Source organism: Echinops telfairi, unplaced genomic scaffold, assembly GCF_000313985.2.
Source record: "Echinops telfairi isolate 266 unplaced genomic scaffold, ASM31398v2 ScPeMD7_7427;HRSCAF=8465, whole genome shotgun sequence".
Lineage (NCBI taxonomy): Eukaryota > Metazoa > Chordata > Mammalia > Afrosoricida > Tenrecidae > Echinops > Echinops telfairi.
In genome coordinates, this window is record NW_022111327.1 from 9,996,430 (window position 1) to 10,021,226 (window position 24,797).

Sequence of the window (24,797 nt, forward strand, 5' to 3'; positions counted from 1 at the left end):
TCCGTGAAAATTAAGGAAACACCCGATGAGATTAATTCATACAATAGTTGCAACAGTGGGCTCAAAACCTACCAAAGGTCATGAAGATGGCACAAGGCCAGGCCCGGTTTCATTCTGTGACACGGGAGGTCATCTGTGGTCGGCGTGGACAAGCCAGTGATTCACAAGAGCAGGCTCCCAATCAAAGCTAAAGAATTCCTAGGTCTGGGCAAAAACCCAGATGATTTGGATGGGCTGCTCAGTTAAGAAACCACCAGAAGCAGACCATATCATGAGTCCAAATTATTGTTCCTTTTAGAGGGGAAAATGGGAAGGCAATTACCCCTGACTAAGCACTAACAGTGTACCTGCTAGAGTGCTAGGGGCCTGCACTCACTAAAAGGAGGCACAGTATACTCTTGCTGACAGTACACTTGGGTGCGGCTTGGCAAAAAGGTATTGAAAAACATCTGAAAAAGTACAACTGGCGTATAATTTGGATAGAGAGGATGAAAGCATTAGCCTGCTGTTAATCAAACACTGGAAATGTAACCTAATTTTGGATTTGGTCTGTTGAGATTTCGTTTGTTAAAAATGGCCCAGCTAGGAACAGGCCCCTTCCCCCATAGTAAAAAAAAAAAAAAAATCATTTAAAACCTGTTAATTATTCAAGGCTTGCAAACCCTGGTAGTTATTCAAGGATGATCTAATTCAGGAAAAGGGAAGCAGGGCCATTTAGATAAGCAAAGGAGTAGGAAACCTTAGGGGCTGCTGGTCTGGGGAAACCTGTAGTGTTGATCTGACTATACCTGGAATAAGGAAGGTATCAATTGATGCTTTGATAATCCCTTGAGGAAATGTGAAAGCCATAGTATTTTCAATCACCTCATATGCCTCCGCGAAAGTTGAGTAACGCATAAGGAAGACCAAAGAAGAATTTTCGCCTAAGGATTACAGCATGGGCTAAGAATATTAACTCTAGCATGGACTTCCGGAAGAACAAATAAATCTGTCTCTGCAGATATAGAGTCGGAATGCTCCTTAGAGCCGAGGATGGCAAGAAGACTTCATCTCACATGGTTTGGACACGTCATCAGGAGGAGCCAGTCCCTGGGGAAGGACATGACGGTTAGTAAAGTGGAAGGCCAGTGACAAAGAGGAAGACCCTCAACTGTTTGGATGGAGATAATGTCTGCCAACAATGGCCTCACACTTGGGAATGGCGTAAGGTTGGTAAGGGACCATTCAGGGTTGCACTCTGTCGCTCATGGAGGGTGTTGCGATTAGAACTGGCTCTGTGGTGCCTCAGAACAATTCTAACACTGTCAGGAAATGGTTTTGACCCCATGTATGAGTTGTTCCAGGTTTTCCTCCTAGTTCCTACATGAGAAACCTGTTCTACTTTATCAAGAAACAGAACCCAACCCAACCCTCGGAGTGGTCTATCCTGCAAGAATATCGATGATAATCTAATAATCACTGTGATGGTTAACAGGGACTGAGTGCTGGCACTGTATACGGAGTGCTTTTTGTACAGATCTTCTCATTCCATCTCCTAGAGAGCCCTGTGAAAAGTACGCTGGAGTATTAGCATTCCCATTTTAAAAATGAGTTCTGTTTTTAAACAAAGGCTGAGGATACAGAGTCATTCCAATAGGCAGAGAAAGACCAACAGTCAATAAATGTGTGTGTGCGGGATGGGGAACAGAGGCTTTGTGGAAGGAAATCAAGTGAAAGAAAGGAATTAAGTGTGCTTCACATTCTTTGAACTGAGGACAGGAAGTGGGACCAAGAAGCCAGGCACAGAATGAATTTGCCTGACTTTACTGCCATCTTGTGGTCGTCTGATGTATAGACAATCGATTACAATTCTGTATTCATTGTTTCAGACATTCAGGCAATGCACTGGGGAAATAAGGCCAAATAAAGCAGATAACTTTCCAGTCAGGCTTTGGTACGGGCCTTGACTCTGGCTGGAATCTCCAAGCTGAAAGTCACCGTAGGGATTGAGTTCTTCAGGGGTGGAGCGCTCTTTTGTCATGAGGACAATTTCAGAAGTAAAAACGCATATAAGCACCACAGTTATTTTTCGCTTCAAAGTGAAAATAGCTTAGAGTCCCATGGGATGAATGGAGTCCCATTACTTTAAACACGTCGCTATTTTTAATAGACGATGGTAAGTGGGGAAAAAAAAGGTACTGTGTTTTAGCCACTCCAAGGAGATAGATGCACACAGTGGCTGCCACAGCGGGCGTCAAGCTAACAGCAATTGTGAGGCTGGCGCAGGTCCAGGCAGTGTTTGGCTCTGCTGTAAAGGGGGTCACTGTGAGTGAGTACTAACTCAACCAGCCCCTCAAAACAACCACAACATGCGGGGGCGGGGGGGAAGGGAGGGGGGGATCTAATCATCAGCTTTCTACACGTTTGTACCAACCGCCTTGAGGGCAATGTTTTCCTAAAGAATCTTTATGTGAACTTCCTTTTTTCTTGGCCTAAGCAAGCCAAGAAGGTCGGGCGTATCCTCCCCCTGGTACTCCTGCAGAAACCAGTTGAAGGACGGGCGATGACGTCTCCATGGTTACAAAGGAAGACAGCCTTAGAGCGGCACCGGGATCTGTGCAATCCATCGAAGGCAACATGCACGGAGCCCCCCGGGGGTGCCAGGCCCTAGTAAATCCCATTCTGACCGCCTGGCCGCCTTCAGCCCCTTTCAGGAGGCATGGAAGCCATCCGCCTACGTGGCAAAGGCAGGAAGCCACATCTGAAGCAGTACCTGAGCCATGAATTTTTCCAGTAAAAAAAAAAAAGGCTGTCAAGGACATTCTAGCTAATCTGACCCCAATAAACAGGATGTCTTTGGCCAGGTCCTTTGCTAATTTCTGCCCAAGGAGGCTTCTTTGGCCTAGTGGTGATGTGCTGGGCTGCCAACTGCAAGGTCAGCAGTCTGAAAGCACCAGCCACGGCAGGAGGAAGAGTTACAGTCTCAGAAACTCGGCGGCAGTTACCCCTTGTCCTGCTGGGTCACTAGGAGGCACCAGAGGCCCTCTGGCAGTGAAGGGAGCAATTCCTGCCCCTACTTCCGTGAGGGGAGGCTTTCAGCAGAGTTGTGGGGAAGCCGCAGGAGGCCCGGTGGAGGGGTGGGATTGTGCAAGGCGAGCTGTTCAAGGCCACCAGCTGCTCGCTAGGAAAAGATGGGTTTTTCCACTCCTGTCACACTTTACAGGGGCCGTTCTCCCAGGGGCACGATGTGTCTGAATCACTTGATGGCAGTGAATTTTCTGTTGAGGGCGGCACTGCAGGAGCAGCCTTGGTTAGCAACCAGGGAAGTTGATCGTCTAAACCCACTAGCTGCTTGCTCCTCGCGGGGGAGAGGAAACTGTGTGCTCCTGGAAAGATGTACAGTATCAGAAACCTTATGTTGAGTCCGTCAGAGTGGACCCAGCAGCGGGTTTTATGTGTTTTTTAAATTGTTTGTACCCAGACTAGGGTTCTCTCTGCCTCACTGCTGCCCCTCTGTGGGCAGGAGAAGGTATTAAAGTGCCTCACCATATTTCTAGCAAGCCCGAGAAGCCAGACTGTTCCTTCAAAAGGAAGTGGATCCAGAGGAAAGGTAACAGGAAATGCCTGGACACCAAATCCGCAAAGGCCAAACCCCAGGTCACCATAAAAGGCTTGGACCGGGCGAGAGTGCGAGGAAATGATGGAAAAGCAACGGCAATAGGCCTTCAGCCGAGGAAACACGGGGAGCACATGGAAGGCCTTTGGGTAGTCCGTGCTGCAAACCGTTGCCAACGTGAGCGGTTCCTGCCCTCCCTGAAGAAGTCAAGTCTGGGGCGGTTCCTTCAAAGACCTCCTTCAAAGCTCTTGCGAACTGTGTTGGCGACCTACTTGGATGAACTTACATTGAAGACGGCATTCTGCTAAGCGTGTGCGTTCCCACCTTCAATCACTCTTCTCAACCCTCTCTGGAAAGGGATATGATTACTAATCCCCATTTCACAGATGAAAAAACTGAGGTGCGGCTTACATAACACATCCACTATTGTGCCACGGCACAAATTGTAACTCGTAGCCTGTGTTTTCCTCCACTCTGCAATACTACTACCTACCCAAAAAGTTCCTTCTTCAGAGATAGAAAGTACTGGGGGCATTGTTATTTCCACCACTGGTATGATGATGATGATGATGATGATGATATAGATAGATAGATAGATAGATAGATAGATAATAATAATAATAATAATAATGATGATGATTATATAGATAGATAGATAGATAGATAGATGATAGATAGATAGACAAGGACTATCAACTGGTTACTATATATGCCAAATGCTATTTTGTTTGCGTGATCTCATTTAATCCTCTACTAAATGGGGCCTCGTAATACCTAATAATTTGTTCATAGAGGATGTTAGCTGAGGATGTTAGCTCATGGTAAGCCCCATCTTACTTTTATGAAGTTTATACCCGGCACTTGTCCCAGGGGTTCTCCCAGGTCCCATCAGAGGCTGGATGAAGGATAACTAAGAGGTGAATCGACTGCATAAATTTAGTATTGGATTTCTCAAGACTTCGTTAGCATGGGATCAAATCCATGAAATCCTCATTTCGTGGCTGGAATTCAATTAGCAACCATCAAAGTACCTTTCTTCTTTACTTAATCAAAGTAAGGTGTTGGAAAGCATTCCACTGGAAGGGGCTGTTGCTGGTAGCCTTTGCCTGACTTTCCCTTTCTTACTGACTACATGCTTCATTCAACAAACAGAGAGTGGGTTGTCATTGAGCATCATCTATAAGGAGTCAGGAAGTTAGTCCCAGGGCCTTGAAAATCGCCTGTGCTGATGGGACCTCATGAGATTTCTAGTTATAAACGAGCCCACGAATTGATCCCAATACAGGTTCCAATATAAGCCTCGGATTAATGTTTGCTTTTTTGGTTTCCTTGTATATATTTCAATAGCCTTGCCGGTGCAGTGGGTGAAGTATTGGACTGCCAACGAAAAGGTGAGTGTTTCAAAGCCACAAGCTACTAGAGGGATCAAGTGGAGGCCATCTGCTCCCATAAACATTTATAGCCTCGGAAACCCTAAGAAGCAGTTCCACTCTGTCATATAGGGTCACCATGCGTCAGAATCGATTCAGCAGCCTTGGGTTTGTCCTTTGGTGTTCCATATATTTCACTGCTGATTTCTTCTTCAAATGAAGGAAACGAAGAGAGGAAGTGAATTCCCCAAACTGCTCCATTGAAGACCTGTAGATGAGGGTCTAGTAATCGATCTGCCAGAGAAGGAAAGCAGATGGCGGCGGCAGAATAGGGTGGTAGAGGTCACAGAAGATGAACTGGACGTGAGGAGGCCCTGGAGCCAGGTGAGGCGGTGGCAGGCAGGAGGCTCCAGCTGGGAAGGGCACGTCCTTAGGGATTCATTTTACAAACGTGCTTTTGCCCTGAGGAGCACATCTTCCACAATGTTTCTCCCTTCACTCCCAAGACCTCTTACTCTCAAGAATGGAGGCTGAGATCAGAGCAGATAAAGACTGGACAGCCCAGAGAGGCCGCAGGCTGACAGTGCTTGATCTTAGAATAGATAGACTGGAATATACCAACTGCGTGCTTCCTTCTTCTGTGATCAAGCCAAAGAGGACAATTCCACTGCCTTGATGATGCAAGACCAATCTGCAGGCACTTTAAAATCCCCCCATAAAGCCATTCCGCTGGAGACTTCTTCCAGAACACCAACAGGCCCAACCACTTCTTTATTTTTTTATGGATTAGACTTAAAGGTCAGTGGGGCCTGAGGTGCAGGACGAGGATAGGGGAGGCAGGTTGGTAAATGGATACTTTCCATGATGTTTCTTTCAGACATTTGTCTCGGAAACAATTAAGGTGATGTGTGTTTCACTGAAGACAGATCCTCACCAGCGGAGAGGATGAAAAGAGTTGTAACATACACACAAGCGAGGGACTTTGAAGTCACTTGTCGGGTGACTTTAGAGGAATCATTTGAACCCTTTTAGTATCAGGGTGTTCTCATTCTAACATGGGTAAATATCAAATGTTACCATCTGCCATGCTTGAGTTCTTCAGGCTTAGGCTAGATCATATTCACGAGACCGTGTTGCCAATGGGATCCCCGGAGAGGTGCTACGGGCCTTTCATTGAATCTCAGTGCTACTGAGAGTGACTTCATAAGCGGACATGAAAACTGTTGTGGCCCATTAGAAAGATTTTGTTTCTGCCAATTTTCACTGATAGCAATGGTGGCTCAGTGGTAGGTTCCTTGTCTTCTATTTCAGAGACTTGGGTCCAAATCCAAGTCTATGTCGCCGAAGAGCTGGAGACTTGCATCTTACTGAAGTTTCAAAAAAGATGAATTTTTCACTCTCAACTTTATGGTACCGTTTAATTTGTCATGCACAGAAATGACTTTTGATTTTAAAAAGTAATTGGCTTATATAAAATATAGACACATGAGTGTTCGCGTGTAGGCATTTTGTTTGTTACTATTGCTGCATAACAAATTACTCCAAAGCAGAGGACTTTAAAACAACAACCCTTTCTTGATACCCATGACTCTGTGGGTCACACTTTGGTCAGGGCACATTGGGCTGATTATTCTGCTCCGAAGCACCAACTGGGTCCGTTAGGAGTGTTCAGCTAAATGGTTGAGAGTTCTTGTCAGAGTGTCAGCAATCTATTTTAGTTATGTTCCAAATCACTTTGTAGACTGGCAGCGCTTGCATCTCTTCCATTCCCCTATCGCCTTCATCTCCCTCAAGCAAGCTGTGGGAACAAGCTGTGGAAGGCTCATGAATTTTATTGGCTCTGTGTATCTCCCACTGAAATGGAGAGCACAAGGTAGACTGTAGACCCCACAAAGGAGTCAAAGTAAATGCAATTCCCAGTCTATGCTTGGTACTTTAATACACCTCTTATTATTTCAACCTTTCAATAATACCAAGTCATTTATAATTCTTATTCTCATTTCAAAGAGAATGAAACTGGAACACAGATATCAAGTGACTTACCCCATACAAATGAAGTTTTATTACTCCAAAATTGATTATCTTTCAATGTATCATGCTTCTCAAGGTAAAAGAAGCTTCATTATGAACAATGAGTAGCTGGGCTATCTTTCTCTTGTCATGCCAACTGACCGAGCTATAGAGACGGAAAGCCTTTCTAAAGAAGAAGTACCATTGGAGCTACTTGATAATGAATTCAAAAGAACGATAGGTATTTTTGACACATTGAGAGAAAGATTGACAAAGCTATGGGCAAAATCTTATAATAATATATAATAATAAGGGTTCCTGGGGGGAGGGGAGGGGAAGGAGGGGATAACAGGGAGCTGATATCAAAGAGTTCAAGAAGAAAGAAAATGTTTTGAAAATGATGGTGCCAGCAATTGTACAATTATGCTTGATCTAATTGAATTATAGATTGTTATAATATCTGTAAGAGCTCCCAATAAAATGATGTAGAAAATAAACAAGTAAAACACAGAATGACTTGGTAAAAACCAATGAGCAAAATAAATGAAAAAGTCGAAGTCATACCAAAAAAGCAAATTGAAATTCAGATGGTTCATATGAAGGCCAAATTAGTTTAGTACACCTCACTCATTGCTAATCTGCTAGCGGAACAATCAGGAAAAGAACTGAAAAACACAGAGGAAGTCTAAGAATCACATTGGAATTCCAGGACATGAGGGGAATTTGAGAATGCACAGAACAAGTTTCAGCAGAGTCTGGTAGAAAATCCCCCTGCCATCATGAAAGATGAGAAGAGATCCACTCCAGAAGCTGAAGGAAACGCACACAAGCTAGATCCCAAAAGAAAAGGACCAAGACACATCGTACACTTTCAATAAAAGGGAGGCAGGAAGATAAGTACTCCTGAGAACAGCTCAGGAAAAATGAAAAGTTAGCTGCAGAGGAAGATGAATAAGACTAAATTCTGGTTTCCCAGCATAAACCATGCAGGCAAGAAGTTAATGGGATGGCATTGTTGCCAACCAAGAATGCTATAAGAAAATTGTCGCTGAAATATGATGGCAACATCAGGACATTTACAGGTAAACAGATATTAAAGGGATTTGTAAAATAGCAAATCAACCTTGCCTGAAATACTAAAGGGAATTCTTCACACAGAGTGACAACAGACAGCATCCTGAGGTTAAGATCCATAACACCACCACCCAGAAGTAAAGGCAGCTATAGAAATACCTGAAGAAACACTTGCAAGACTAAAAATAGGGAAGCACATGTATCTGCTTGTAATGAAGACATTTAGAAAGTAACAAACGAGAATAGTGGAATTACAGAACTTTGTAATGGGGAGGAAATCAAGCAAATTTAATTTGGGTGAAGGATACGGCAGTACAAAATAAGAGTGAAGTTGCCAGGGGCGGGGGGCGGGGGGGGGGGGGGGGATTGAGGCAGGAGAAGACACTGGGAGGAATCTTAGAGTTAAAAATTACACAGGTAAATAATTTAATGTACACAATCCTGAAAAAATAGTGACCTATAAGTAGATGCATGAGCAGACAGGCTGAATGATATGAAGGCGAGAACAAGAGCATCTGAACAAACACATCAAGGTTTGGAAGAGAATGTGTTGCTGTAAATCCAGCCATGAATATGTTGGAGCACAAGAGAGAAAAAGTTAAGAAAATTTCTTAGAAATAACCAAACACCTTGAGGGAAGAAGGAACTAGGCCTGGGGGGGAGGAGGGGGAGGGGGGGTGGGGCTCAAGATAATTGCCTTGGGTGACACCAAGGTAAATTGGCATAAATAATTGGCAAAGACTATGTGCTACAGTCTTCTTTAGTGAGTAGCAAGTAGGATCTACAAAGCTTATGCGCAACCATGTAAGGTACAACTATTGGTCTCCATGCCCCAAGGAGAGAAAAGTAATGAAAATAGAAGAAATGTGGAAGCAATTAGTCCAGTGGACTTACTGGACCACACACGCATCCTTCTCCTGAGATCAGAAGCCTGAGATGATACCCAGCTACCACTGTTAACACCTCTGAAAGGGAACACCCTATAAGTTCCTGGATAGGGTGGAAGAAAAACACAAAACCAAATAAATATCATAAAATAGATCAGACACATGGGTTGGATGAAAACCTCTGGGACTTCCGAGACTGGCTGTTGGACTCATCCCCATTTTCACCAAGCAATAGAAAGGTCTACAAGGAGAACAATAACAGCACAGTGGTCCGTGCACTTCAGAATAATTAGCCATTGGAGATTAAAAGGCAGCATTCACCCAAAGGCAAAGTGAAGAAGGAATAGGAAAGAATGAGGAATAGGAACAGGAGACACAGGGAGGAAGTGGGATAAGTGATGTTACATCGAAGGAATTGCAATCAATAAAATGAAACAAAATACGTATGAAATACTGAATATAACACTGATGTGCTCTGTAAACCTTCACCCAATTCAAAATAAAAATTATGATCCCAATTTACCTTACAAATCCGGCTGGACCGGAGGATGTACAGTGGTACAGATAGGAACAGGAAATACAGGGAATCCAGGGTGGATGATCCCTTCAGGACCAGTAGTGAGAATGGCGATACCAGGAGGGTGGAGGGAAGGTGAGGGAGAAAGGGGGAACCGATTACAAATAACCTCTGCCCCGGGGGACAGACAGCAGAGAAGTGGGTAAAGGGAGACGTCGGACAGTGTAAGACATGACAAAATAATAATAATTTATAAATTATCAAAGGCTCGTGGGGAGTGGAGAGGAAGGGAGGAAAATGAGGAGCTGATACCAAAGGCTCAAGTAGAAGGCAAATGTTTTGAGAACGATGAGGGAAACAAATGTACAAAAGTGCTTGACACAATGGATGGATATATGGATTGTGATAAGAGTTGTACAACTCCCCAATAAAATGATTTAATTATTTTTAAAATGGTATTTTTTATTTTAAAAATGGGCAAAGCACTGGAACAGACTTTCTCTAAAGAACTACCAAAGAAGCTCAACGCCAGTTGCCATCATGGAGTTTCAAATCAAAACCACAATGGGATCCTTCCATCACATGCAGGAAGATGGGTATAAAAACATGGAAACTAATTAGTCTTAATGAGGGTGTAGAGAAATTGCTCCTCACACACTGGTGCTTCAAACATCAAATCATGTATTTGTTTTGGAAAACAGTTTGGTACATCCTCAAAAGCTAAAATATGAGTTGCCATTTGACACAGAAAGTCAATGCCAGGGTATATACTCAAGAGGGAAAAAAACATATGTTCACACAAAAATGTGTATACAAATATGCATAGCAGCATTATTTACAATAGCCCAAATTGATAACAACTGAAATGCCTATCAGTTTGTAAGTAAATAAACAAAATGTAGTCTATCCATAGAATGAAATATCGTTCAGTCATAAAAAGGAATTAAAATAAGTACATAGCACAACCTAGATGAATCTTGCCAACATTACACTGAAAGAAGACAGTTACTTCTTTTCCTGCATATTGTATGATTTCATTTTTTTTTTATTTCATTTTTATGATATGTCCAAAACAGACACATTGATCTAATCAGAGAATAGATGAATGGTTGCAAGAGGTTGTGGAGAAGGGTGAATGGGGATTGAATACTAATAGGTATGAGTTTACTTTTTGAAGTGATTGGAATGTTCGGGAATGTTTGCATCACCTTGTGACTATCCTAAAAACATTTTGGTTATATACTTTAAAAGGGTGAATTTTACTAATTACAGTTTACTTGCATAGGTCCAACAACCAAGTAGGAAAAATGTCCTAAATTTTTACCTCTCTTTTTACTAATGGACAGGCCAGTCCCAGGAAATGTATGCTAGACTTTGGAAAGATATAGTTAGGGAAGTAAAAATGATGACCAACCATTGTGAGCTAACAAAGCAGAGCCCCCCCGACAGAAAACAGATTTCCCATGAATCTGCCCTCCTGCCCAGACCACCTTACCTAACTGAAATTGATTGGAGACATTCCCACATGTCTGCATGATCTCCGGACTGTTCCATCCTAAGGGGTACAAGGCACATCCTGAGCTGATCAGCAGCCCTGCAAAGGAGACCAGACACAGAGAGAGAGAAAAAGATCATCGTTCCTTTGTGATCGCAACATTCCATCTAGATTACTCAGCTCAAATTCGACCTCTTCCTCTTAGAATCGATTTATTGACCGCTCTTATTTTACCCCCAATGTCTGCCAATTTAACAACCCAACAGTATTTCGTTTTCCTGCCATGGCTGGTGAAGTACAGAAGAGAGCAGAGGCCAACTCAGAGAGAAAGGACAGTATGAGTCAGGAAGTGAGACAGGCCTATGAAAAATTTTATAGCCCAAGTGTTTTTGACAATAATGTGGAAGGCTAATTTGGCTGCTCCAACCATACTCTTCTTCTACTTTGGTCTGATTACAAAGAATAACACTATAAATATTGCTATTCTTCCCTAAAAGCTAGTGTTTTCAGACTCCAGTGGATCTCTACTAACTGAAGATAAGCTACTCCTTTTGTAACTTTTCCTCAGCTGCCTGCCTGAGGCCTACAGAAAATCCGAAGTTGAGGAGACTCCTCTTGGTGAGAAGGCCACCATATTCCCTTTTCCATGATACACCATCCGTGCTGAATGCAATGAATTCTTCCCTTTGTTGGCTTCCACTACCTCCCACCTAACCCCTTGCCTTCATCCCCATCTCGCCTAGGTGATTAGGCACTTTCAAGGTAACTCTGTGAGCCCTCAGCCAGTCAGAATTTTACAATTCCTACCAGAGAGACAGAGAGGTCTGCTTGTCCATACTCCCTTCAAAAGGGAAGTCTCTCTTCACAGTGCATGCTGACTGCCTAGATTTTCCCATTTCTTAACATACAGATTACATGCTGCCTCTGGCCACAGAGGATTGGACCAAGCATGGGCATCACACCCACACCCACACACTCACACACATTCATTAATTGTCTGTCTTGTAATGGATGACATCATGACCTGCCATGAAGACATGAGCTGGGCCCCAAATCCTTGTTTGGGGAAAGTGGAACCAAGAAGCACTGGGGCACTGAATTAGTTAGGAGATACGGCAAGTTGGGGTGCGGTGGAATCAAAAACACCAGAAGGTCAGATCAAGTGTGTGTTGAACGGAAGCTAAATTCATGGAAAATTCAAGAGTGGACAGCAAGTAGGCGTAAAGCGAACAAACGCACCTAGGTAAAGAACAGAGGAGACACTGGCATGAGACTGGAACACCATGAGAATTCGAGAGAAAGCCGCTTTTGCCTGACAGTTTTCCACACCCACTTTTCTTTTCTTCTTTGAGAATGAGAAGTGAAATTTCATATGAGAAACCCAAAGGGCGAGGGATAAAATCCCTGTGACTCCTCTCCATGGTTACAAAGTTTCCGCGAAAACCCCTAACTGTCCCGGCATACACCACTAACCCCAAGATCCCGGCAGTGCTTTCCCCGTAAAGGAAGTAGTAACTTTGTCTTTAATTCACGAATGCAGCCCAGAAGGCGCTTAGATTTTTAAGATGTTTATAAAAAAAGAAATTTCAGGTATGCCAATGGCATGTTTCTCCAAAGCACACATTAGTCAATATCAGAGAAATATTCCTGTTAAATTTAATATAAGGTGTATTTATGTCAGCCAATATTCATGTACAGTTCGGGTTTAAAATGAAGACGCCTCATGCTACTGAAACACCAGCATGTTTGAGAATGTGAATAATTTCATGAATTTACCTTGGCTTTCCAACCAGATTATATGTGTATTAAAGGCAAGGCTCTTCAATTATGCTATTGTTTTCTCTGTACCACATCATGCACGAGAAGATACTGTATATTATACTCAATAATGGATTCCTTCTTCTTCATTTGCAGCTTGTTTTTAAAAATGCATTATTAACCAGGAGTTAAGACAACTATATCATTCCATAGTTCAAGCACATCAAACAGAATTGTAAAATTGCTACCACAATCAGTTTCCAAACATTCTTTTTCTTCCTAGATTTCTAGACCACACGTTTCCTTCAAAGAACTCAAGGAAGTCTCCATTGCTTATGACCCAAAGAGCCTAAGTACAAGAACAGTGGGCTTCACTTGCTGCACTGAAGGTCACAGGAAGGTCACCTGCCACGAATGCAGATGTACAAACTAGCACAAAGCTGCCATAGAGCAGGTGCTTGATTAATGATAAATGAATGGTGTATTTATAGCTTCCAGACTGGGGCTCATCTGGATGGTGAAAGGCAGGCTGCTCCAGGGAATGCTGACCTTATCTCCACTTCCCTTTCCTCCCAGAGGAAGATCCCATATAGATTCTGGGTAGCAACTAATCCGACTGTGCCTTCCGCCTAATCTTTGTTTTGAAAGCAGACATCCTTGCTTGTCTGCGATGTGGCAAGCAACTTGTCTCGGTACACAATTTGACCAGAGGAAAAGATACACTTAGAAAGAAATAGCAAGTTTTAAGAACGAATGAAAGACAAATAGTAAGAAGGGTTTACTAGAACAAGGGAGAGAACATTCTGATACGGAATAAGGCGTCAGAAACGAAACGAATGATCACTTAAGGTTAGGAATTTCCATCACTGTGATGCTTACAACTAAAGGGCGTTATTGCTTATCTTGCAATCTGTAAGAGAATGAAACTAGCCACTTAGGGACCTCTCTGGGCTCTGGAATCAACCCAAGGGAAATGGACAAACACTCCTATTTTTGACAAAGTTCAACTGAGATGTTACAGTACGAGGAAGTGACCCAGATTACACTGAAAAGCTAAAGGACAAAATGCTCAATGGAAACGAACCCTTGCCCATTGAAGGAAAAGTGAGTAAAAACTGAACCTCCCCACACAGACCAGGAAGAAAAGAAGACACGGTTATAAAAGAACATCAACAATGCATTTCAACCTACAGAAAAATCAAGGAGAACATTCAAATCCCTGAGACGAGCCTGAACTCTGATTCCCTAAGCAGGACTTAATGGTGGCCAAGAGACTGACTCCCTGTGGTCGGGGGAATCTGTCGCCTTCCTCAGTTCTGCAGACCTTACCATCTTGAGGAGCTCATGCCAAAGGTGATTTATTCCAGAAAGCATTCCCTCATTATCTCTGGCTTCCAAACTTACCCCACCCTATTGTTGAAATATCCTGTGCTCCACATTCAGGAGTCGCGTGGGTACAAGTGGTTGGTGGTTCAAACACATCAGCCACACCACAGTAGAAATATGAGGCAGTCTGCTTCTGGGAAAGTTTACAGCCTCAGAAACCCTTGGGAGCAGTTTGAGTCTGGCCTACGGGTTTGCCGTGAGCTGAATCAACACGACAGCAGTGTTTTCTTAAGGGTCTGGGTGCTATGCATTATTCATAAATATCTATAGCTTGCTTTCCTCACTAGATAGTGCATTCTTTGAATAGAGCATCTGTATTTCTCCTCAATTCTGTATCTTTGTGGGAGGATCCCTGGCATCGCCCTAGTTAAGCCCTCGACTGCTAATCCAAAGGTCATCCATTCCAACCCACCAAGCCCTCCACAAGAGGAAGATGTGGGAATCCCCTTCTGTAAAGATTCACAGCCTTGGAAACCCTGTGGAGGCACTTTTACCGTGTTCCATAGGGCCACTGTGAGTCAGCCTGGACCCACGGGCAGTGGGCTTGGTTTTCATTTTGGTCTGGTTCTTGTTTTCTTTTGTTTTTTGCTACTTGGCACCTCGTAAGCGCGGAACAGGCTCGTCTGCTTCAGAATCGGTTCTTTCTACCTAGCAGAGACGTACGCTCATCGCTTCTCAAGGGAGCTGACCCCTGAAAGAACCTTCAGAACGGGGCTGGGTGCTAGAAACCAGGGTCAGTCTCAGAACCTTAGAAATGGAGAGGGAAAAGGCCTTGGGGGATAACCCGAGACTCCCTCTCTCCCTCCCACTTAGAAATGTTGACACCCACAAGAGGGAACTAACTAGTTATTGTTCATGGTTTTTGCTCTCTAATCAGTCAGATCACCAACCCTCAGAGATTCTGTTATTCTAGAAACAGGTGTGCATCCGTGGCCACCTTTAGCCACCTATCTTCCTATCAGGCAGTAGTAATTTCGCAGGCCTGAGCGCCAGAGAGATTACGCAACATGAACGGTTTAAGGGACTGGGGCATTCAGGTCCATCTAGATCTAACACCCAATTCCAGTTCTGTCACCCAGAAGCCATGTGACCTCCTCAGCAAGTTATTTAATCTCGCAATGCCTCAATGATCTCATCTTGAAAAAACGAGAACAATGGCACCCTGCCCTGCAGGGCTGTTTTGAGAATTTATGAGATGAAAACTCAAAGTTCCTGGGAAATCCAACAGCATTAACAAATCTTGATGATTGTTAGGCCGCAGCTTCTCCTTTTGACTCCTGTCCCAGGGAACACCTATCTCTCCCATATGAATTGATTCCTGACCTGTCGCTCCTCAGAGGAAATAGTTTGTAAAACCAAACAAACAAACAAAGAAAAAACGACGAAGAAGAAAAAGGAAAGGAAAAAAACCTACAAAAGACCTTACAAAACCAAAATTAACTGCCATCCAATTGATTCCAACTCAGATCAGATCTGTTCCTCAGGGGTTCTGAGACTGGAAATCTCTCCAGGGGCAGACTTCTGGATCCATAGCCGGAAGAGCAGCTGGTGGGTTTGAACTGCTGACTTCGCCGTTAGGCGGCCAATATTAACCGAATGTGTCACCGGGGCTCCTTCTCAAATTGGTGATGGATTCAAAAGTCAGGACACTGGCAACCACCTTCTTCCCTGAAGTTTTTCTAAAAGCCAAGTAATAATGTAGCTTCACTTTAAATAAATAAATAGAAAAGGTCTGCCTTGAGCATTGGGCCCCTGTAGAACTCTCATTATGGGCTAACATTGACAACAGCAAGTTGAAAGAATCGGTCAGAATCTTATGGGGGGCAGCGAGTTTCTGTTAATGAGGGAGGGACACATCAGAAAAGGAGGGAGGGATTAGGTACGGAACCGGAAGAATAGACTTAAATGCCACTCAGTCATACTGCAGAAATGGCTATAGGGGTGGATGCTATGGTGTGTGTATTTTGAACCAGAGTAACGACATTTAGAAACCCCCCCCCAGTCACCTGGCAGCTTTGCGGAAGCACCTGGTCACCTGGAAAGTGTGTGTTTGGTGCCAGGCCCTGTAGTTCCATGCTCTGCCCAATTATCCCCTCACCCCATGCTTTCAACCTGCCTTTGAGGCAAGGGAGCCAGTAGGTTATAAACTTATCCAGGCTTCATAAAGACATTTGATTGGTAACTCACTCTTAATTCCATGACATTTTGTGGTAGTTACAGACAGGTGACCTTGAGGATGTGGCAAAAATAGAGACAAATGCTAAGTGTGCTGTTGCCAACATCTTTACCACAATACTAGCACAGCAAAAATAAATAAATAAATACTGAAACTTTAGGCTCATTGACCACCAAGGATCTGTATCCCCCACAGCTTTTCACATCAATGTGGGCCTGGAAAAGTGAGCACCACATGCTATGTGCCACTGAGTCCGTTCAGACTCCTGTTGTGTCCATCTGACAGATAAGAAGCTCCCCATACGGTTTCCCTGCCTGTTCTCTTATGGCACAGATAGGAACTGGAAACCCAGGGAATCCAGGACATATAAACCCCTCGGGACCAGTGGAGAGAGCGGTGATACCAGGAGGGTGAAGGGAAGGTGGGGTAGAAAGGGGGAACAGATTACAAGGTCTACATATAACCTCCTCCCTGGGGGATGGACGGTGGAGGAGTGGGTGAGGGAGACAACGGATGGTGAGAGATATGACAAAATACTAATAATTTATAAATTATCAAGGGTTCAGTGGGAAGTGGGGAGTGGGAAGGGAGGGCAAAAATTAGGAGTGGATGCCAAGGGCTCAAGTAGAAAGCAGGTGTTTTGAGAATGATGATGGCAACATATGTACGAATGTGCTGGACACAATTGATGTATGTATGGATTGTGATAAGAGTTATATGAGCCCCTAATAAAATGATTAAAAAAGAGAGAGATCATGAGTGCTTTCACCTGTGGTTCAAATAAGAGCATGGGAATCACGTGCTAATTCCAGGTTGCGCGGTGGGTGGAGCATTGGTCTGCTAAGGGAACGATGGGCAGTTTGAATGTACCGATGGGCCCTATTGCTTAACAAACAGCTAAGCACTCTCACTGAAAGGTTGGTAGTTAGAATGAACCCAGACAGGTCTGGCAACAGTGGCAAGGTCACAACCTTGAAAACCCTGTGGAGCAGTTCTACTCTGCACACATGGTGTCGCCATGAGGCAACCTCCAACCCACAGCAACTAGGAACAACTGCCTCTCAGTGGGTTTCCATTTCGTTTCTCCTCTTCAAATGCTTCTTCTTCCCCCCAAATCCCATATCACAAAATCCACCAAACCTCCTCCTCAAACATAGTGGTGGTGGTTGGAATCCACTGCTCTGACTATGCAAACGCCGGGGTTCACACACCATAGCGAGCTTTAGTACTTGCGGCAACTCAACACTTACTTTCTAAAAGATGGGCAGATATTTAAAGGCAAAGGAGGCAACAAAAAGCAATTGCAGAAACAAACAACACCTAAAGGAAACGGAGCAAGAGACCAGGTATCAGGCAGCAAACACCAAAAAATCATATCACGGTGTGCCCACCTTCTTGATATGATCACTGAAGACAAATGTGTGCATAAGCAAATGTGGTGAAGAAAACTGATGGTGGCTGGCTATCAAAAGATATAGTGTCTGGGGTCTTAAAGGCTTGAAGATAAATAACAAAGCCCACATGGAAGAAGCACACAAGCTTGTGTGACCACGAGGTGTCAAAGGTATCAGGTATCAGGCATCAAAAAAACAAAAAATCATGCCATTGTAAATGAGGGGTTGTGCAGAGTGGAGACCCAAGGCCCATCTGTAGGCAACTGGACACCCCCTTACAGAAGGGGCTCAGGGAGGAGCCGAGCCAGTCAGGGTGCAGTGTAGCAATGATGAAACATGCAACATTCCTCTAGTTCTTAAATGCTTCCTATCCCCCACTATCATGACCCAAATTCTACCTTCCAAATCCAGATAGACCAGAGGATGTACACTGGTACAGATAGGAACTGGAAACACAGGGAATCCAGGATAGATGATCCCTTTGGGACCAGTGGTGAGAGTGGTGGTACCGGGAGGGTGGAGGGAAGGTGGGGTAGAAAGGGGAAACCAATTAAAAGGATCTACATATAATGCCCTCCCTGGGGGATGGACAACAGTAAAAGGGATGAAGGGAGACGTCAGGTAGTGTAAGATATGACAAAATAATAATAATTTATAAATTATCAAGGGTTCATGAGAGATGGGGGAGTAGGGATGGAGGGGGGAAATGAGGAGCTGATATGAAGGGCTCAAGTAGAAAGCAAATGTTTTGAGAATGATGAGAGCAACAAATGTACAAATGTGCTTGACACAATGGATGGATGGATGGATGGATGGATGGATGGATGGATGGATGGATGGATGGATTGTGATAAGAGTTGTATGAGCCCCCAATAAAAAGATTTTTTTTAAAAAGAAAAGAAAATGGAGTAGAGACTTTCAAACTCTAAGCTATGTTAGAATCTAGGGGAGGGGAAGGTGACAATCAATGAATTCACAGCACTGGTGACAAGGGAATGAAATTAGGGGTGTTCAACTCTATGACAATGTTATATTTCTTAAGCAGAGTGGAGGACACACATCTTATTTTATAATACATTTCCAAACATAACATAGTCTGAAGGCCTGTATAAAATACAGATTACCTGTCCTGAGCAGTTCTGATTTAGTAGGCTTAGAATGGTAAATATATATATCCATATATATATACACACACACACACATTCATACATACAGTTATTAATAAGCACCCCAGGTAATTCTTCTGCAAATGGTTTTTGAATCACTGTGGAAAACACTGTGATTATAATTATTGCTCAAATGAAGAGGGGTGGGGATATCAAGGGCCCTGGGTCCTATTTTCAGCTCTACTTGCTACAGGGGTCTTTGGTGGTAGGTTAACCTCTTTGAACGCTATTTTCCCAAACTGAAAGCCCCACTTGTAATCGGTGCTCAGTAAGATGAAAAGAAATGAAACAATATCTGGAGAAATTTCAGCCAACTTTCAGAAAGTGCATTATTTCCCGAGAAGAGAATGGCCTTCAGAAAGATATCATCCTTTCCTAGAATCAGGTTCTTTGGGATGTGTCTCCAGAGACAGTTTTCCTTCAACTCGAGACACACTCAGTAGTAGCACCTTACATGAAGAAAGGCTTTGGTTCCTGTTGGGGTGTGTGGAATTCTGTCCCCTTAAAAACAATATCCAGGGAAGTTGTTCCCACTTGGGTTGGGAAAAGGGAACACATCAGAGTCGCTGGGGAGTTATTTCAAAAATGCAAAGGCTTCCACCTGTTGCAAGATCTATTCGAATGGGAAGGAAGGCTGGCAAGTCGAGAGAGGAGTCACATTTTTTACGTACTCCCTGGGATTGTGAAACATTCTCGGCTTTTGAAAGATTCTTGGCCTCCCTCTAGAAACTCAATCCAAGATCTTACACTTGTTTCCTGCCAAGAAGTTCCTTATGTTGACTTCTCACCTATTTCTTCTTTGTTTAACTCTCACAGAAGAGAGAGGATAACTCATAAGCATCTTGCATATGTATACGCAAGAGACTGCATATGAATAATGACTGTGTTCTCAAGGACTAGAGGCCCGCTAGTTGGAAACTTCAGTATCCCCAGGGTTGTAATGATCTCCTAGCCAGATGTTTCCTTCACAGGTTGTAGCCGGGCACAGAACTCCCGATGGAAGAGTCTCTGGACCCCAGGCTTGTCCAGCTGGATCAGATGCAGGTGGAGCAAATGGGACCCAAGGGCCCCATCAGGTCACCTTGCTGAGTATGACTCAGTTCAGCAGTTCTTTATTTCTTCCTGTCTCTCCCACTTCCCACCGCTCATCTGTGGGCAGCCGCCAGACCGGGGGAACAAGGGTTAGGCAGGGGGAAGAGGGAGTTCTTAATGGATACTCCATCTCTTCAGTGGTTTGGGGTCTGGCAATGATAAACCAGACCTGGTACTAATTGGCTTCTCCTCCTGATGTATTTCAGTTAATGCACTAGCTGCCGAGAAACAGCAAGGCTTAGGGCAGTAAAATCAATCCCCCCTAGGCTGAACAAGCTTCAACCCAACATCCCACAGAATGTTCTCTTGTATATTTTATCCGTAGAGCTCAAAAATCCTGTCCGGGACTGGCTTCCTGCCACGGGAAAAATCTGTCTCTGAGGGTCAGAACTAAGCCTTCAGAAGAGGTAATGGTCATGTGCCAAGAGGCACCCCCAAATATGGTACAAACAAGCAGTCGTCACCATCCCCTCACCTTGGAAAGGAAGGCAGGCATGGCTTGTTCAGTTGGTCTGTGTTACAGAGGAGCAAGCTTTGGTGATCTAGCAATCTGTCCACTAGCCTTCTCCTGCCCTGGGATCAGCCTAATGTACACCCTGGGTCCTGAACCTATCTATGATTGCTGGCAAGTTGTACTTTATTCTGGAAACGTTAAAGCCTATCATTTCCATTTAAACACTGGGACCATGTTCCTATGACAAGGGTCAATGGAAATAATGCTGTTCTTCTTGTTGTTAGTTGCCACTGAGTTGGTTCGTACCCTTAGCTATACTATGCATGACAGAGTGAAACACTGTCTGGTCCTACCTCATCCTCTCAATGGTTCCTATGCCTGAGCCCATTGTGGCAGCCACTGGGTCAATCCATCTCCTTGTGGGCCTTCCTATTTTTCACTGTCTCTCTACTTTACCAAACATGATGTCCTTCTCCAGGTACTGGTCTCTCCTGACACTATGTCCAAAGTATATAAGACAAAGTCTTTCCATCATGGGGAATGTAGAATGACAGAGTTGAATCGGGTGGAAATGCCACTCAGATATTTTAACTCCCTCGGTGAGACCGTCAAAACTCTGTCCCACCCAGCCTCTCTCTCTCCAAATCTCCTGTATTTTCCCACACCTCCCAGCAACAATATCCCCTGAGTTTCTAGGCCTAGGAGGTGAGATCAACTAAAAGTCACCATTTGGAGAACCGTGCATTAGAAGAGTCGCAGTCATGTCACTAAGCAGGAGCAAGCTGGGTATAGAAACACTGTTAATCCTCAGTGTCTAATGCAGGCTGATGTTTGGGTTTTTTTTTGTTTTATTGGGTTATATATACTTCACATCTTAAGCAATTTAGATCATTCAATGACATTAAGAAGTTTTGTGCAATCATCACGACAATCAATTTTAGAACATTTTCTTCTTGTGCTCATTGCTGTTAGTGCGCTATGTCGCGCCATCCTCCCCTACCATGCTCACAAGCAACTGTCAGTCCAATTCCTGTCGTGGTAGATTTACCTCTCCTGGATTTCATATACAGAAAATCATACAAACCAGATATAGGAAGCAAGCAAGAAAGCAAATAAACAAATAAAAATACCCCACAATGACTAGACAAAGAATAGAAAAATCTCAATCCAAAAGAAAGCAGAAAATATTAAAACAACTTTCAAATGCATCCAAAGGGAGATCAAAGGTAGTACATTTCAATCTAATGATATCTGCCATAATCCACTTTCCAACGCTCTCTGCTTTTATTGGCCCTCTGATTCCTGCCAGTTATCCCCGCCTCGATCTTTGCTGCAAACTCTTAGAAATGCAAGTGGGGCTAAGTTATCACCAAGTTTGAAGAGAATTCTGGATGCTACCAGCTCTGCATGGGAGCCTGAGAGGGAAAAAAGAATGTGGACTGGCCCAGCTTTGACATATACAACTTCCACAATACACAGGCCTCACTGCCTTAGCCTTACATTTATTTTCACTAGGGTCACTGAACACCAGCTCTGTGCGAGGCAGTGGGCACACCCTTACAAATTTTAAGTACCACCCTGTTCTCCTGCTAGTCCACTGTCAATCCCTAAAATAATGTAACCATAGAAATGCAGACCCACTGATAACATGCCCATGAATGAAGATAAAGGTGAGCTTAGGCTCCCTTGTGATTGCCTCCAAGGTCTCAAAGGAGATCGGATCATTGGCATAGACCGGCCTTAACCTTTGGTTTGGTACCATGGTTTTCAAAGGGGAGAAAGAAACCAATCTTACTCTACTTTCCAATGTGGCCAGGAAAAAAAATCACTCTAAGAGTTGTATGAGCCCCTAATAAAATGACTTAAAAAAAAACCACTCTCCTTTAAAAATGGGAAAAATTCAGAGAGGAGGGAGGTTAGAGTGATAGTTCAGATTTAAAATCTTTACAATGGTTCTGAGGGAAAGAGGAACCAGAAACATCACTTTAACTGGAATGACAAATGAATCTGGTGCTTTTCAGAAGCACGTCTGAAAAGCTACAGTTATCATCCCAGGAGTTCTCAAACTTACTATTATGACCTATTTGGGCACACATAGTTATCTAGGTTCAGGGAGGGGATGTCTGTTCTGTTCATCCCAACTGCCATCACATCAATTTTGACTCATCGCTAACCTATAGGGTCTTCAAGACTGTACATCTTTACGGGAACGAACAGCCTTGTCTTTCTCCCTGGTAGCAGTGGGTAGGTTTGAACTACGGACCTTGTAGTAGCAACCCAACTCATACCTTAGTATACCACTAGGTCTCCTTACCTGGCTTCTATCCTCTGGATGTCATTAGCATCACCCTCAGCTTTGACAACCAAATATGTCTCCAGACATCACCAGATTTCACCTACAGGGCAAAAGCCCTTCCCAGTTGAGAATAACTGCCTTAGCCCATCACTATTGCTGTCTATAACAAGATCTAGGTTGAATTCCTAGTGGACAAATTCAAAGAATGTTCAACACAAAAGAAGTCATGTCATTTGTCCCTGGTCACAGAGTTACCTGGTGAAATAGCGAGAAGTGGAGTCCAGGTTGTCTGATTCTAGTCACTCACAGTGTGCAGCTAAGGGAGATGGTCATGGAAATAAGAGATCATACTTCTAAATTTCAGAGAGCAACCAGAACAAAAATAATCTTCATTAGTCAGTTCTACCAGCACCTTTTCTCAGTGCCCCGTACAGGTCTACAAAAGAGTCACACACCTGTATCTCTCTTAAACATGTATGCATTTCTTATACAATTTCAATGACACAGCACTTAGTGGCTGACTTCCTTCAGCTATTTTAACAGTTTGGACATCCCTAGTCTATTCCCTTACCAACAGCTCCCTGGCATTCAATTTAGAGGCATCTTGAATGAGCGGAATGACAAATGAGTGTGTCAGGGTCACAAAAAAGTAGTCCTGTTCAGGGATAGTAGATAAGGCTGGTCTTAGATGTAGGTACCTAGCACTTCACTCTTAGGGATTCTCATTGGTGAAGACTGTTGGTGGAACTCTTATTCATATTAACACCTGTGTATGTAGGTGTGTTTATCAGATCACTGCTCTCTTAGATAACCACCAAAGAGAAGAACTCTCGGAGCTCATTTATTTCCAATTAGTGAAGCTGCCGTATAGGTTTCTGACTCGGGGGGGAAGCTCTGAATAGTATTCTACAATGGGTACCTTGCAGGTGGAAGAATAGTAAAAATGGAGACTAAGCAACCGAGATCAACTTGCCCTATGGGCCAATTTAGGAGCCCTGGAGGTGGAGTGTAGTAGGTGACATGCTTAGCTGCTCACCACAAGTTCTCAGTTCAAAACTATCACCCACTCTGTGGGAGAAAGATAAGGTGTCCTACTCACATCAAGATTCACAGTGTTGGAAACCCATAGGGGCAGTTCTCCCCTGTCCTACTTGGTTATAATGGGTCAGAATGGACTCGATGGCAGTGAGTTTAAAGGGCTGGTTTTGCTCTGAATGGAAGTTCTGATGTAGAGTAAACTGAAAAATTTCAAAGGCATCCCCATCCATGGCCTTCCATTTGGTCTCTAGTGAGGCAGTAAGAGCAGATTTCCCCCATAAAGCCACCATCCTACCTTCCTCTGCTAACTGCTCCCCCCCCCCAAGCTTCCCAATGCCAAAGACCCAGGTCTTACCTCCCACAAATTGTGCTGCTCCCATGCAACGTCCTGTCATTCTGGAGATGAGCTCCTCCATGCAGCAGCCCAGGACCGCTGCCAGGGCCACCAGGAGCAGCAAAGCACAGCCGGTCCCTGTCACCACGGTGCACATCTGCCAGGCCAGGCTTGGGATGGCACTGAAGCTGGCATAGCGCCCACACTCTTCCACCATGATCAGACTGTGCCCCTCTCCTCGCACAGGGTAGTTGCACCTCCGGAATGTGCTGAAGGACACTGGTTTCCCCAGCTGGGATCCAAAGAGCCAGTAAGGCAGGAAGTAGCTGGCAGAGCTGGCCACAGCAGTCACAAGAGACAGGAAGGCCCAGAGGGTCCCCACCAGGGTCAGGCTGCTCCTCATGGTCCCAGGCTTCACTGCAGGAATGGGGAAATCGGTTGGAACACAACGCCAAAATCAGGAAGTTGGCTCCATAGACCTAATTTTCATCAGGTTGGCAAGTCCTAGGGCTCAATTATGTGCCACTTGGCCCATGCTTCTGGCGGAGATTGCTTTCTTGAGGACCATTGGGGTCCTTCTGAAATTCTGCTTGCCAGGACGTTTTTCTGCTCTTCCCGTCCTCCTGCCTGATGCAGAGTTCTATGGTCTCTAGGCTAGAATAGAAGAACCATGAAGCTGAATTAGTGACTGCTTTATCAACTCAAGCAGCCTTTCCATTCATCACATACAGCTTAGAACACGTGACCAGAGGGGA

At 44.1% G+C, this 24,797-nt stretch overlaps 1 protein-coding gene across 1 annotated transcript in view; it reads right to left on the bottom strand.

Moving 5' to 3' along the window:
- The window catches only part of LHFPL1 (LHFPL tetraspan subfamily member 1), a 59,109-nt gene extending 34,664 nt beyond the window's left edge, over positions 1-24,445 (bottom strand). Inside the window, exons 1-2 of the mRNA XM_004710058.3 lie at positions 24,064-24,445; positions 10,949-11,047 (exon numbers count right to left, since the gene is read on the bottom strand). Of these exons, the coding sequence (XP_004710115.1) occupies positions 10,949-11,047; positions 24,064-24,445 (481 nt within the window). The remainder of the gene's footprint in view (positions 1-10,948; positions 11,048-24,063) is intronic.
- Between the last annotated feature and the right edge of the window lie 352 nt (positions 24,446-24,797).